Raw genomic sequence first — 16982 nt, forward strand, 5'->3', positions numbered from 1 at the left:
AAATAACGAAAAAATCGTTTTGAAGTGTTGCAGCCTTACGTCATATTGTAAATAACAGTTGATACCTCATGTAAATTTGAGCTGTACGAAGTCTGCCCTACAATTTTTATTGGATTTTTAAGATTTTCATTTGACTCTTGTAATATTTTCAAGCAACCCTTACCAACCTCTGCTGCTACAAAATACCCCACCCTCCTCCCAAGGTACAGAATCTGTTCCATTCTCACTTCGACATGCTCCACTTAAAAGGAACCTGTCACATTTCTATCCTCACCTGCAACATCTGTGGTGGCATTTACGTGGGGGTAACATCCAGTCCACAAGCTAAGGATCAACCACCGCTCCTGCACCCAAAACCTGGACTTGACTGTCGCCACCCATACCAAAGGTCACAATACTCCTTTCAATGTCTGCTTCCGGATAGCGACCATCCACTCATTACCCTAATCCACCAACACCTCAGTACCAAAAAGATCAGAGGGGGCCCATGCTTCAGCCGAGTGCAACCACAGACTCTGACCGTAATAAGGACCCTCAGTAACTTTCCCAACCAAACCCCATCTCCACCCCCTCCCCTTCTTCTCATCACATTGGCTCCTCCCCTTCACCACAACTTTCTATACCATCTGTATCTTGGATGGTATCACACCCCAGTTAGCAAAATTTTCACTGTCCCATTGCTACTATGTTAAAACATATGAGCACACCTCAGCCAGACCCAAGCCTCCCCAACTAGCAATTTACACTGTCTGCCAGTCAATATACTGTAGCACCAACTGTGTATCAAGAAAAGTCTGTGCACTAAAACAAGAAAAAAAGGGGTCTGTACACAAAAAAAAAAATACTAATGAACAAAGTTTGAGTGTAAGAAGCAATAATATTTACTGCAGAAAAATATTTACAACATGTATACACAAAGTTTACAAAATGCTGCAAAATCACATTGGAATGTTCTCATGGTCACTGTAACCTAACCCCGACTGCAGATCATTTCCACCACGCTAGGCTCCATGAGGACTGGGTCGAGACAACGATGAATTGCACTTCCAAGGATTTCATCCAAGAGAACATGGACCAAACTAAAAGAAAGGTAAATAAGTTGTAAGAAAGCTTAGAATTGCATATGCAATCCTGTTTCTTATTAATATAAAGGTGTCCTGGTTTTGTAAACTGTAATACACATCATATTCTAAGGTAAATCTATTCAGTCACACATTGATTCTAAATTACTAAAAAGCTATGCAAATTGTAGCACAACAGAGATCAAAGCAGTGTTTCGTATTTCTGAAGCCCAGATGTCGACTTCTTTAATAATAATGGTGCTGGTACACATTCAATCTTATAGTTGAGGCATAATTTTCATAACTTTTCAATGAACTCATCATGTGAGAACCAGAGGGACGTCAATCCACTTTAACAAATGTACAGGAGAGAGGATAACGTATTCTTAGGAATATGTTAGACTTGTAAGCTCTTCAGAGGAGTTCATTTAAACAATAAAAACTGCATTTTTTGGAGTTATGTTCCTCTGGTTCCCACATGATGAATTATACTAAGTGCCATACACTGGGTTCCGGTGTAGTCAAATGGCCAGTGCTCTTGTCTTTGGAGCGTGAGGTTCTGGGTTCAATTCCTGGTGGGAGCCCCCAAAATTTTGGCATTGACCCAGAGTTGTGAGGACAATTGAGGAGCTACTTGAAAAGCCAGAAAATGGTGGTGATGGGACTTGATGAGGAGACCCAATGAAAAACCCACTCGGGCAGGTCCTGGCTCTTTAGTTTTAAGTACCATAAACTTAGGGTTACCAGACATCTGGTTTTTCTCAGACATGTCCTACATCTTAGCCTGATGTCCAGCGTCTGGGAGGAATTTTAAAAATATCATTAATATCCTACATTTTGAGCTTCACATAATATTAATTAGGAAAATAAGTGTTTCAGTTGAACAAAGAGAAATCATGCAAGTTACAATTCTATAGACTACACTCCCAAACGCAATAGCGAAATTTATTTTGATTCAGTCATTGCCCAAAAATAAAATGAAAGTTGTCCTGCTAGAACAAAAATGGAAGCAATTTATGAACGAAGTTTTGGGGTCACATTCTAATGATGTCACTGTTCAGTGCCTGAGTGAAATTTCTTGCCTTGGGGCTTATACTGACGGAACAAGGTGTTTTCCATTCTTGTTCAATATTTCAATTGTAAACAAGGATATAGAGAACCAAGTTATTGAACTAAAATATGAAACTTCTGGAACTATTTCAAGTTACGGTATTTGCTGAATATTTGTTTGCGAGGTCATAATGCACGTTTTGAGAGTACTTTCATTACCATCAGTACAACAAACGCATGAGATAATTTTCTTTTTTCATAAAGTCTGCAAAAAGTTTGGTACTGGTTCAGTACATTATAAAGGAGTTTGACTGTTCAATCTCTCATAAATATATTTTGACTAGTTTCGAATTTGTTAAGAAATCATATTTTCTTAAAACTGAAAGTATCAATTTTAAATTACTTTCTAACATGTACTACAAATGTGTATTATTTATTGCGAATGATTTGTGTCCTACATTTTGACTTAAAGTCCTACATTTTGGGACATTATGTCCTACTTTTCTCTTACAGCAATCTGGTAACCCTTCATAAAATATTTCCTGTAAGAAATTCAGTTCATCAGAGCACGTTTACTTTTTACAACAGCATTTTATCAGCACTCTTATTTTCTTCATTCATAACTCAAATATTTTTCTAATCGATTGTATTGTAAGGCTATTGGATGAAGTAAAGTTATCCTCTCTACCTGGTTCATCTGTACAATAAACTACTTCTTGTCATGCATGGATAAAGAACGAGAGGAATTGTTCCACTTACTTCTCATCACTCACAAACCTCCACAAATACAGCTGAAGGTAGTGAGTGTCCACCTGAATTTGCTGAAGACCATATCTGCTAAATGTCCGCAGCCGTACACACTCCAGAAAAGTCTGAAAAATAGGAATAATAATCAGAATATTAATGACATTGGGACGTCGTAAATTGTTATCTTACGCTTTGCTATGTCCACTTAACTTCTTTAGAGATGAATTTTAAAAGAGCACTTGCATGTTGCAGAAAAATATAAAATCAGGTTTCCACAGGGTAGTTAAAATGGTTGTAATACTACATGTAAAGTGAAGGTTAAAACGAGGTCCCTTCAGAAGTATATCCTGTAGTACAAGGGGAGTACGCCACTTTTGGCTAATCACGATGATGAGGATGGGTGATGATGTGATAAAATTGACGAAGGGACACTCACAAGGAATGTCCAGGCCGGAATTCAAACCTGGGACCCCTGGCATTGTAGCACGCTACACTAACCAATCGCCATGAAGGCCGGCTTGAATCTTTTTGGATGTCAAAGATGGGAGACTGTCTCTTTAGATATCTTGATGTATTATACCTTTACTAGACATCTAAAAGTGTAATTTATATCAGCTCTTATATTAACTGATGATTTTTTGGTTGTTTCAGACAACTTGCTAGATGGGCTAGGGATACTTCTGGTCCATCATTACCACTGTGCATTCATTTCCTTGATGACAAAGTAAGACATTCCACAGGCAATATTACACACTAAAAGTGCACCTACATTCAATATGCCTAAAGAAAAACTGAAACATTTCTCACCTTAAGGCTTATCTTAATGATGCCAGTCAGAATGGACACTTTCGAAAACTCCACGGATGAAAATATTTCTATCCTCTCCGAGAAGAGCTTCTGGATGTTGGTGACGAGGCTTCCATCCAACTGGCTGGGAGCATAAGACGACCAATTGGAACGATACTGGTGTCGCGAAATACTTGCACTGATAGGATGGAAGTAAAACTAGCATTAGCATGGAACAGAGATTAATGTAATATTAATTAAATTAGTTGGGGTACTTTTCCAGCTTGCTTTTCACTCAACTAACATTTCAAAGGGTGATGTTAATAAACGCAACCAGAAGAAAACTAGAAGATATTGAATTGTATCTCATATTTTGAGGAGGATTGGTTAAATCTTTGACATTAATTTTATTTGTAATTTGTTAGTTGAAGAGTTTATTTGACCTTGTTGCCACTGTTGTTACGCAAAAGGCCTTGTTATCCTGTTTTATTTTGATTTTCTTTGGCCCAATGAACACACCGTGTAGAGGATGAAATGTTGCCAACAATAAACAATTTCTGCTTTACATTTCATAATGAGTTATTCCAGTTAGTTAAAGATCCTGTGAGTGAACTTTCCAAGAGGTAGTTCAAAAGGTTGAAATATTGAAAATTAGTATAGAGTATAGTAAACTTCTCTTATGGAAATTTCAGAATGCAACATTCCATATGGGACTGATATGATGAGCTGCGTATGATGCTTATTACTTGCATGTCACTCTAGAATAGATTGTTAATTTTGCATGCATCATGTTGCCTTAGTCTGTTGTTTGTTTCAAATACATGGTGAATGTTTTATTACAGGCTGGAGGAAAAGTAACTATTCTGGTATGTACGGTTTGTGTCGTTTTGCTTGTTGTTATTCACTTCAGTCTGAAAGCAGCTTTATTTGTAGCGAACAATAAAGACACAGGATTGGCTTGAATGAATTGAGGCTGTGCAAATATTTATGTAAACAATATGTAGAATATTGTTCATCCACTTCGAAGAATCTTGCGTCTGTGCACTTGAAGTGATTCCTGATAGAGATAATACGAGATCGTACTAATTTAAAAAGTTTTCAGGCAGTCGTCATTATAAATGGTCAATAACCGACATTCGTGATGCTACCTTCAAGGTTTGAAACTAGCCTTCAACATTTAACTGCCATTTGATGACTAATTCATAATATTCAATAAAAATTAAAAAAAAACAAAAAAAAAACATATAGCGAAACAAGTGTATCTGCCAAAGTGGATATAACTACACTACATTTAATTAACACAATCTGAATTTATTTAAAAATATTCCTTTATTTCCTGTGAGATGAAACCATTGTATGTCACACTACAATATTTAACAGTGTTAGGAATACAATTCAAAGCCAAGGTCAGGCATTTTTATGGCTGCTCTCTACTGAATTTCTTTAAAAAATAATTTATAGTAAAGTATAAACTTGATTGACCAAAGAAATATACAGAAAATTACCAACTTACCACATAACTGAAAATACACAATATTCATGCAATAAAATGAAATGCTCAGCCAAATATACCACTTTTCCATCATGTTTATAATTCAGAATTGCATAGCTGCCAAAAAACGTGACCTGATAAATTCAATTAAACACCAAACAAAAAATGACTAGAACTGACCTGACAATTTTCTGGAATCTGGGTGCGTTGCGGTGTTTACAAAAATGCTAAATATCCACCATGCACCATTTTCATAATTTTTGCAACAGCATCGTGGGGAGAAATGGATTTAGTGGTTCAATAATTCTTCCATGTGAAATTATTAATATTTTAATGCAAAAATCCAGTAGATTGCTACAGTTGAGCTTAACTTTGATCTGTTACAGTTTTTTCAAGCAATGGTATTGGTGTCAATTCAAAGTGGTACCAGCTCAACTCTAAAAATTACACTTGCATTTTGTGACTACTGATTTTGAACAATGACAAACTAACCTATGGGTGCGACGGCTGGAGTCTGAGCTTCGATCTTGCCTCTGGCCCTCCTCATAGAGTGTCCCGACCTGCGTGTCAACGGCGGCCATATCTTCAACGACCCTCTTCATAACTGCCCGGACCGTCCTGGGCTCTATGGTGTGCAGCCAGTCCCTCGTCTCTACGGACTTACGCAGCATCTGAAACACAATTTCTCTTTTCTAAATTTCTTTTCAAATCCAAGTTTGTGCAGTGTTTGCACGTTTCGCAGTCTTTTCACTGGAGCTTTTCTAATTTCCAAAAGAGCATAAATGGTGATTATCTGAAATTAATCAAGTTACACATATAAAAAGAACAATCATGCCCAGGTTCAGATTCAGGCCTTCGGTGGGGAGATGGTGGACCAATCACGCAGCAAGTGCCTGGTACATAGTGCTGAACTGAGAATAACTCTAGAACATGAAACACTAAAATGGAAGCTCTACTAGGAATGAAATCCAGGAAAACTTACTACAAATAGGATTATCGTATTTGTGTTCATAGATTGAAAATACATTGCTTTCTCACAAGATACAGTATTAGGGATAATTTTTATTAATTCTGATCAAGTTTATACTGAAAATGTTTAGCATATCAAAGTTTCACTAAGGGACCTTGTTTGTATTTATTCTTCAAGGTTAACAAATTACTTGTCTTCAAACTATAAAGTAACTATAAAAGTAATAAAAAATTAAACTGCATTAACGTAATTCATGAAGTAATAATAGATATAAAAATGGCAAAAAAAATCAGGATCATATTGTCATATTTTTTTATTAGCATTTGTCACCAGAGTTCTTTAGCAGATAGAAAAACATTGTTTTCCAAAAATTAACTAACCGTGGTAGCAAATTCCAGGCTATTTAACATCAGACTGATAAAAATTTTCAATACTTTTAACAGAAGAATGCCCAAAAATTTCCTAAGTGTAGAATATGATCTATATCAGGGATATACTTTTCATTTTTAAATGTATTTTATTTAATATGTATTTTTAACAAAGTTGAGCTATATACACCTATGAACCTGTAACTAGGAATCCAACAGATTATGCACACAGCACCAAGGCATTATTTGCATTAATATTGTTCATGAAAAAATACTGTATCGGTAGGGACATGAAGTCTTCATTTTATTTTTCCCTAAATTTTGGGGTTATTTTTTTATTGCAATTCAGTGTATTTTTTTGCAGTTTAGGGTATAAAGCGATGATATGATTTTAAAATCGGTTTTATTTTTACATGCATTTTTACTGTTTCTTCTATGCATAAGATTCTCACATTGCTTTAGTTGTGGAAAATTTAAGCAAATTTTAGTTTTAATGACAAAATAAATAAATTTAAGCCTTACCTTTGAGAGAAATGACCAAATTTGTTGCATTTGGAAAACTAGAAATGTTCATTGAAGGATATCACCCAAATCTTTGAACACAATCACATTTCTAGCTTTCCATTCTGACAGAACACATTTTTCAAAATTTGTTTTACTAAATTCTCTTTTCAGTTTACAATTACATTGATGGATTTCCACATATCGTAGTAAATGTTCACAGCATTCCTATACAAAATGCATTTCTAAAGAAAGATAGCAGTTTTTCCTGTTCACTCCAGTGGCATGATTTCTTTACCCATCGACAAACTACTAGAGCTTTTACTTCTAGGCTTTAACAAAGGTTTCCACAGTTGCTTCTCGAATCCTTCAATGACAGAAAGTTGCAGCTTTGTTTCACCTGGTTTACTTCTCTTCAATTTGTGCCTCTTACTTGCATTGTGCTTAATCGCAGAATCCTTCCTCTCCCATGTCATTTTGCAATTGCAGTGATTACAAAATAATGATGCTCTATCTGAAGCATAAAGTTCTTCAGAAACAAACTAATGCATTTACTGCTGACTTTGGCATGCTGCGAAGTACATCACAGAAGCAAAAGGAAATGCACGACTATGCAGTCGCAGTGATTCTCGCTCACTGAAATTTCCCTAACAATGCCAAAAAAATCACTCTCAGACCTCAAAATAGTTTTGTGTACACACCTACACACACACACACACACACACCCTGACCCCCTCCCCTTGCAACAAACACAACAGGTGTTTCTCCCTGAAAATTTTCCCGTTCCTACTAAACTTCTCTTCTGGGAAGATCCCCACAGCAAATTCAGTTTCAGGATGAGGTCAAAGTACTGTCAGTCATATCTATGCAAAACTATAATAAACGAAGCATGACAATCTCTTTTAAATCAAACCCTCATCACAGCGCTTCAGCTTTTGAACAAAAAAAGTTATCCCCAGTTTATATTGCATATTTTGCGGCACCTTTAAACTACAAAATTTGGTGTTATTCGCACTTTATTTCGAAATTCCAAAACACCAAAAACTTGCCTCCTTAACCAACCCAAATGTATTTTAAACACTTTATTTTGTTTTCCTCAACTTTTTGGTGTTATCGTTAAAATGAAAACTTCACATCCCTATGTATCAGGTAGCTGTAACATTATTAAGACAAATACTGATATTAAACTATACAGTAGAAGTGTTCTTTTGAATTCTTGTACTGCATCCAGTACCAACAAATGGGGGAACGCACACAAAGAATGGAGGCTTATTATAAAGTGTTTCCATGTATGGGATTGTATAACCATGTAATTAGAAGTGCAACACTAATACTTACTTCAAACTTCACAACATTACCAAGGTGAAATGAAGATTATTACCTGAGATTGATTTATTTTGCTTCGCATTTCTGCAACTTTGGCTAATTCCGAAGATGAGAATGAGTGATAATATGATGAATGGACACTCACAGAGAACATCCATGCCTAGGTTAGGATTCAAACCTGAGGCCCTCGGCATTGTAGCATGTTGCACTAACCACTTGACCATGTAGGTCAGCAAATATTACCTGAGAGACGCTGAGGCCCTGCATGCGGACATAGTGATTGAGGAGCTGTTGTGCCACTTCCCTCATGCTGGAGCAGATCTGCGTGGCTGGCGTTAAGCTTGACCTCTCCTCTATGTGAAACTGCTCATCAGTCAAATTCACCTGTGCATCAATAGTACACAAATTACCAAAAATAATTACATTTACCACCCATATTAAAAATAAAATCATTCAAATTTGCACTTAATTTTACTTTTTAGTAACTTAAACATGTGTGAAACCATCAAATCTTATATCTATTTAATAAAATTATAGGTTCTACGATGAACTTGATAGCCTGTGCATTCTTGTTGTGACAAACACTTTTTTACGCATGTTAATATTCCTTAAAGAGAAACACGTTGCTAAACAACAAATAGAACACAATAAGTGCTTATGCAAATAAATTACATTGACACAATGTGTAAGTAATTTTTAGTTAAATTATTGCTTTCTGCAAGACATTTCTTATTTTCTGTAGTACCAAATTATTATTAACACTGGATAGTCCAGTTGGTAGGATGTCTGATTGCCAATTGTGAGACCTGTATTTCTACATCCGCTATACACCTGCATGGCATGGTGCAATGCACAGTGGATAGTTTTACCTTTTTTTCTATAACTCGTTAACATAAATTGACTAAATATCTGAAAAATAATATTTTTTATTTTACACCCAGAAATATTTTCACAAATTACTTTCATAATATTTTCTAGCAGTAAGATTTCAGATCAATTTTTTATTTATAGTCAGAGCATGATAAAATCGGTCAAAAAAACAGTACACAGTAAAACCTTTTTTGGTTGAGAATGTCCTAGGAAACTAGGATTGAACTCTACCAAGCAGTTTTGGTGTTTTTACCCTTTTCCCCTTCTTTCAGTTATTGTTACAACAGGGATGTAATATCTCTGAAACAGAGACAGCTTTTCATGCTTTCTGGTATGTTGTGCTTGTATCCTGATTTTAATATGGACGAGATTACTGTCTACAATGAATAAAAACATTGTACTAACTTCGCATGAAGTTATGAACACTTTTAGGCACGGCACTAACATTTAAAAATCAAAAGTGGGCAGTAATTTTTCATGCAAGCATAAAAGTTTATTCACTAATCAAAGTTCATTCTCTTCACTAACACTTCCTTAAATAATATAGTTATATGTGCGTAAGTCTCTAGTAATAAGTTTGAGCCTACCAGGTAATGGATGTTGGACATCTCGAACTCTAGACACATCCTGGAGAGCAGCAGTAGCAATGACGGAGGAGCCTTGTCCTGGCCTTCGCAGAAGCTCCTCGCGGTGTTTGTGATGTACACGAGGAAGCTGACCACCAGGCCTTCCCTCACGCTTTCACAGCAGAACACTTCACGGAAACGAGGCTTCAGACCAAACGTTAAATCTGGCTGTAGGAACACCTGTGGGAGAAATTAAGATATACACAATTCAGAATTCATTCTTCTCACACTTAATACACACACACACACACACACACACACACACACACACACACACAAACAGAACAAAATGGAAACTAAAATTAGCTCAGAGGTCTTGACCCCCTTCTCTGTCATCTTCATGCTTTTTTCAGTTCTTTACATGCCACATCAACATATTAAAAATAAGAAGAAATCACATTTAGTTTGCTTATAGTCAGATTGAGGCCAGTCTGAAAATTTGGAAGACTAAACAAGGAATAGTCTATAACTGATTCTACAATTTCACACTTTGATATTCTTCTTGCAGTTCTTTTTTCTAAAGAAAGAAACCTTTTGGTTATACATGAAATAAACAAAAATAGGTAAAAGAATCATTGAGGTTATTATGTTTGTTAGACCAGAGTCTGATACTATTTCATTCAAGAATTCATGTTACTGAACTTAGACCTATTATGGGAGACCTCAAGTCTGCCAAGTTCATAGTTACAAGTTCCGATGTGGACGGTGGCAGTGGACAGCAAAATTAATTGAATGAATAAACTGTAATGTGGATACATAAGTACATTTCATGTGTATTTTAATAATTAATCTTTCAAGTAGTTCATAATGGCCTTCTTGATGCTGGGTTAAAGCCAGAAGTTCGGGAAGCAAAAAAAAAGAATACATGCTTTGATTGATTTGGCATATTTTACTTTGCATTTCTGCCACTTTTGGCTAATCGCGAAGATAAGGATGAGTGGTGATATGATGAAATTGATGAAGCGACACTCACAAAGAACATCTATGCCCAGGCAGGGATTCGAACCAGGGACCCATTGCATCATAGCATGCTGTGCTAACCACTCCACCATGGAGGCCAGCAAAGGACACATGCACCAAAGCGCTAATCATTCTTCTGTAAAGAGGCTTTAATGATTGCACAGAAAACCACTGATACTTATACAGAGGCAACAGCAGCAGAAGAAGAAAAATAATCACACACACCATTTTTAGTGCCTGAATAACACACTTTACTTCCTGAATAATACACTTTAGTGCTACGAATCCTTCCCTTTCTCGTATCTGATTTTCAAAACCAACCTACCATCAGGTCTCCAAGGATGTTCTTCATCTTCTCCACGGTAGCTAGCACGAGAGTCGTCAGAAGTTCCGACAAGCTTGTATTATCACCTTCCTGGCTGATGACCTTCGGGGCAGCCAGGCTCTGCCTCACTTGCATCAACAAGTCGGTGAAGTGGTTCTTCAGGATGTTTAGGTAGTGAGCGCACTGACGCCTCCCAGCTTCCAGCACTATTTCAGTGCCCGTTCTGCAATTAACACAATGTAGATATGGACGAAGTGTTGTCTGTGTTTTTATTTTAATTTGTAGCAAGATTCAACAATAGAAAAGAATTATGAAGGATGACCCAATAAGAAATTTATTGATACAGTGGAACCTCAATTATACATTATTCAGGGGACCAAAGTTAAAAACTTTACCACTGTTATCAATATCCAAATAATCAATCCTATAATAAAAGGCAAACATTTCATGCATATTTTTTTTTCATTTATCTCTTGTCTAACTGCACAATAATAACTCAATCAATTTATTCCTTCTATAGTGTTATGAAAACAATAATACATGCCATAAAGACACAATAAAAATAATATTTACAGCCTTGAAGCTTGTAAACTTGTAAATACATTGCAAGCACAGTTTCAACAACTGTAAGGTTTTTTCAAGGCAAGATTCTGGTCTAGTATTTACAGTGGATCCCCGATTTTACATTTTTCTGCATTATACATTCAATCTTCATGGTTCCAATAGTGCAAAATCCTATAATATTTTCCCAGGATTTTACACTTTCCTGGATTAAAAGTTATTGATCTTCGTGAAAAGAACCAAAATTAGATTCTTATCATGCACAGGTAAATTTTTGCTGAAAGTGACTAGATCTGGAACTAATCTGAAACAAGTTCTCTGTCCGGTTATTGGTAGAAACTTTAACACCATGCAACATTTTTCAATTAAAGATAGAGTAGAACCTTGGCTTTATGTTCCCTGATTTTAAATTTTTCTACACTTTACGTTTTTTCATCCTTATTTCCAGAGAAACATACATTCAAGGTTCTACTGTATGCATTTCCTTGAACAAAAAATAGTTATACCAACCTAGCAAAATCTGTGTCAACAAATAAGGTGTTCATAGCCTGCAGGCGCCTGTGGAACCTGTCCAGCGCTCTGACTAGAATAGTGGTGTCTCCACCCTCCTGCTCCAGTTCCACACGCCTCTTGATGATGTTAAAGTATCTGTTCATGTTCTCCAGAACAAAACTTCCTAGCTTAGCGAGTGCCATTGCATCCATTTCCTCACTGCAAAAGACAAGGGTAGCATTAACATCATCATCAACTGTACAATGACGCTCACTTTAATATAAAGAATGATAAAAGAAGCATGTTTGCTGAAGTTGATCATGTATTTTCACACTGTTTCAACAGATGCTGATCATGCACCAATTTGAAACAACCATTATTAATACCAATAATGATGTTTGAATGTTGTACATTTCTAAAATTCCTTTGAACAGCTATGTTTCGCCAAAGCAGTCAACATTGATCCAAAAAAAAAAACACCTTATGTTTCAACCCTCTATCAAGGTCTTCCTCAAACTTGAAACTTGAGACCTAATGTTGTAAAGTTTTTCTCTTTCTTACTGAAATATAAACTGCCTTCTTCAGCATAGGGAGTGTAGGAAATATTAATATTAAAATTGTATTAGATGTATTGTATTGCAACTATACCACAGTATTGCTTTAAAATATTGCAATCACATATTTTGCACACATTTTACACAATTATCAAGGCCTCCCTGATGGCATAGTGTTAATGTTGTTGCCTTGTAATTAAGGGATTCCCAGTTCAATACATGGTGTACGCACATAGTGGTTCGGATCGCACTTTAAACTGTAGGCCGTCCCAATAAGCCTTTCTGTACATAAAGTGGGGGGGGGGGGGGGGACAAAAACATTTCAACTAAAAAAAAGGCCAATCAGCACCTTGAGAAGTCTGTGATGACATTGAAGTGAACTGCACAAAATATCAAGACAGGATCAGTATTTGAACATATTTTACTGTCATTTGTAAATGTTTAGATGTAGTTTTGACATGCTCCATAGACAAATAAGTGAAATAAAATCACATAATGGTATACAGAACATGAAGATATTTCAAAATGAGGAGTGCTCTCAAATATAGAAAGAAGTTAAGAGACAGAAGGGTTATTAAAAATCAAACTGTGAAGGAAATAAGATACATTCACCACTCAATAAGAGAAACATTTTGTGTCTCAACACATCGACATCCAGCAAGCAGTGTAGCTAGGTATGAAGTTGCAATTACTTTTTATAAACAAAACATTAGCTGGTACACCCCCTGTGAGTCCGAAGTTTACGAGATTGGGTGGATCAAGGGGGATACCAACAAGTGGTTTAGGAAACTGTATTGGAAGGCAGCAAAATGATGTTTATGAAATCAAGTTTCAAATCCACAGGACAGAACATCCTGCATTACAATAACAGATTTTAACTTGTATTCTTCAAGGCAACACTAAAAAAAGTAACTTCCAAAAATATTTTGATAAAACAATGCTGCACAAATTCTGTTTAAATTTTCATGTAGTATATAACAGTTTGCCTTACAAATTGATTACCAGAACCTGGTCTCAAAATACAGATATTTTGTTAATTATCTTGTTATTTGCAATACATGTTTAATGCAGAATAATTGTTACAAACTCCAAAAAATATATACAGAACTTTGATTTTATTATCAAAAGTTAACTTGAGCTATGTAAAAATACATAAAATACAAATATCCTGTCAAAATAATTCAGAACAACATTTACTTTTATGGCAATTTAATCTGCTACATTAAAATATTGTTTATACATTAATAAAAATTTAAAAAACTATAGTTAATACATTATATTTTCAATGTATATGTAGATATACAGTAGAAAACATTGAAATCTGAAAAGTGGGCAGTAGTAGTAGTAAGTTCATTCACAGGACATAGTCTTACTACTAGTGCTTTTGAAGTTCTGCTTCAAAGCAGATATAAACTGTATTCTGCTGCAAATAAAGTTTAATGGCTTCAATCAGGAAAGTACAAAAAGCAAGTGTACATGGGACTTGCCCGAGATAACTCAGGATAATAAGGCAAGGGGTTAAAGAAGGTGTGTGGTGATAGACAACCTGTACTTTACATAGATTTATTCTACAAGTTTACAACACACAAAAACTTTCCGTTCCCATTTACTTGCTACTTGGAGAACAAACTTTAATTTCCATTTGCAGATATTGCAACCCTCACCTGGCAATAGGATCATCAGTTATTGGTCTGTTGATGAACATGTCGTTGTAGGAGGCAACCACCAAGCATAAGTCACTCAGGAACCCACTGCTTCCCAGATCAACAAACTCTATTATATCCTGTAAAAAAAATGCTATTACAGAAAAGAAGAAATAAAACAAACAATTTAATTTAGCAGAGTTAATGAAGCAACAAAATTTACATCACTTTTCTGCCACTTTTGGCTAATCGCAACACTGAGCATAAGTTACCAGTTGAAATTAATAAATGGACACTCACCAAGAACACCCCATATCCAGGCCAGATCTCGAACCTCGAAACTTTGTTGACCACTTAACCACTTGCCTGACACATTATTTTCCCAAAATGGTCCATATTTTACACATTTTTTTTATTGTGTGTTTGTAATGTACCAATATCGGCAATTAAGGAACAGTAATGAAATTCTATTTTTGGGGTCAAATAAGGTTACCAAACTATTCAAAAAACCTCCATAATTATTAACCCGAGTTAACTCGTAGGAAAGTACTACAAATGTTTCAAAATAGCATATAAACTGTGGAAAATAAAATGTCCTCACATTTTAATGTTGAATTCCAAAGAGACAGATCCAACAGATGAAAGAAAATCTTTTTATAATACTTTTTGCCACGCTTCGTTGGTGTGGCGTAAGAAGCAAGATGCTGATCAACACCACCCATTTTGTCGTTGTAATCGACCACCACTCGTGGTTTAATTTTTGCTTTGTGACGTTGTGTTACAGTCATCATTTCAACAGAATGGATGGTTGACAACAATGTCACGTCCTTCTTATCTTTCCATTTCATGACTGTCACTTTGCCGCATTGCAATCCTACTTCTTCACCTTTCTTCAATATGGCTGTTCTTAGAGCCTGTGGTACATCTTTCCTACTGCGTTTCAGTGTTCCAAATACTCAGTCTTTTTCGAAATGAACAGATCTGCAAGTTGAGGTGAGTTATAATAATTGTCCATTGCCAAACAGTACCCCCTTCCCAACAAATCATATACCAAAGCAAAGATTTTGGAAGGCGACTGTACACCACCACAACTATCTGTATCTGTCTCGTCAGTACACACACTGTTCACTGTTGTATCACTGCCACTCACGTCCATTTCCTCCTCCTCCTCCTCTACACTGTTGTCTGTAAGCTTGTCGTCACTCATCTTGTCGTTCTTCTCACGATGGAAAACATTAAAACATGAACAGAATGTATTCACAACACATAAACGCTCTGTTAAGTTTTGGCACTACACTCACACAACGACCACAAGTACCACTGGAAAGGTGACAACTACGAAGTGTCATGGGAATCTGGTAGATGGCAGCAGTACCTCGACAAGTTATCTACACCTTCCATCTAGTGACCAAAATGGGAATTAACACCTTTTAAAGCTCAAACGAGTCTGTCCGGGTAGGCAGAAAACTGCACTGCAGTTGCACGATTTTAACGAGATAACTCGGGTAAATAATATGTAAAGCAAAAACAAATTCTGAGTTAACTCGGGTAAATCAGGCAAGTGGTTAATGCAGTGATACTTGAAAATTGTAACAATTTGAAGTACTTCAGAATAGTATAAATTTGACTATGTAAGTTTACCACTGGAACTATATCATAGCAGTCTATAATGGTCTTGCTTTAAAATATTTATAATATCACATGTTGTAATCACTTAATCACAAAATACATTTCTCTTGTTACAAAAATATTGAAAATTATGCACTTTGCATATTGATACCGATACCAAATTCAGCCCAATTTTAGACATAAATGAAAATTTGCCATTACCTTCTAACACCTCTCTACCACATTGCTAATTTTCACAGGAAACGTGCTGTTCAAAGAATGTGTTCATATATAGCAGTAACTTAACAAAATGTTACAGCCCTTGTGAAAAATATATCTCCAATGAAATTTTGAAGCTTCATGAGGGATTGGTCCCATGACCGTCCATACCAAAGGTAAGTGTGCTAACCACTTGGCTATGTAGGAGATCTTGTTATAATGTTTAGCAAAATTATTCTACCTGATTCTGGAGTCCCAGGCATTGCTCCAAGGATGAAAGGTCTTCGCTCAGTCGGTGGTTTGCGTGGGACAAGAACTCTGTGCACAAGGACACTGCAGGTTCCTTCAGTTGCAGCAGGAGGTCAACAGATTCTGCAAGCTCTTTGGGGGAAGCCTGGAAAGAGATTTTTTTAAACAAATAAATCTTCTATATTTAAGAGATGATACAACTGGTAAAAACTATTATTATGTTGTGAAATGTTGACTCCAATATATCTAGCTTATTCTCTATCATTGTGTATTTTTTGTAATGGATTGCAACGGCATGGATAGTAACAGAAAATTTGAAGCAGATATGCATGATATATGTACTGTATTGATAAATAAGGGGGGGGGGGTATGATTGAAGTTTCAATCATTCTGAATTACACATGCTGAACTGAATTTCCCCTACATTTCCTTTCCTCTTTCTGTTATTCACCCATTGTTTTGTATCCAAGTATCTCTCTATTCTAACCTGTCTTTTCACTCACTTCTATTTCGTTTTCTTTCTTTCCTCCTTCAACTTTTCAAGATCAAAGTATACATATCACGATGAAGAAAA

At 35.9% G+C, this 16982-nt stretch overlaps 1 protein-coding gene across 1 annotated transcript in view; it reads right to left on the bottom strand.

Moving 5' to 3' along the window:
- Positions 1-865: 865 nt before the first annotated feature.
- The window catches only part of Vps51 (vacuolar protein sorting 51), a 30397-nt gene continuing 14280 nt past the window's right edge, over positions 866-16982 (bottom strand). The window contains exons 7-16 of the mRNA XM_083127587.1: positions 16401-16553; positions 14354-14472; positions 12154-12354; positions 11083-11305; positions 9759-9977; positions 8545-8685; positions 5629-5807; positions 3666-3843; positions 2871-2983; positions 866-1079 (exon numbers count right to left, since the gene is read on the bottom strand). Coding sequence (XP_082983713.1) covers positions 971-1079; positions 2871-2983; positions 3666-3843; positions 5629-5807; positions 8545-8685; positions 9759-9977; positions 11083-11305; positions 12154-12354; positions 14354-14472; positions 16401-16553 — 1635 coding nt within the window. The 3' untranslated portion in view covers positions 866-970. The remainder of the gene's footprint in view (positions 1080-2870; positions 2984-3665; positions 3844-5628; positions 5808-8544; positions 8686-9758; positions 9978-11082; positions 11306-12153; positions 12355-14353; positions 14473-16400; positions 16554-16982) is intronic.

This window comes from Lepisma saccharinum, chromosome 8, assembly GCF_977018435.1.
Source record: "Lepisma saccharinum chromosome 8, izLepSacc3.1, whole genome shotgun sequence".
Lineage (NCBI taxonomy): Eukaryota > Metazoa > Arthropoda > Insecta > Zygentoma > Lepismatidae > Lepisma > Lepisma saccharinum.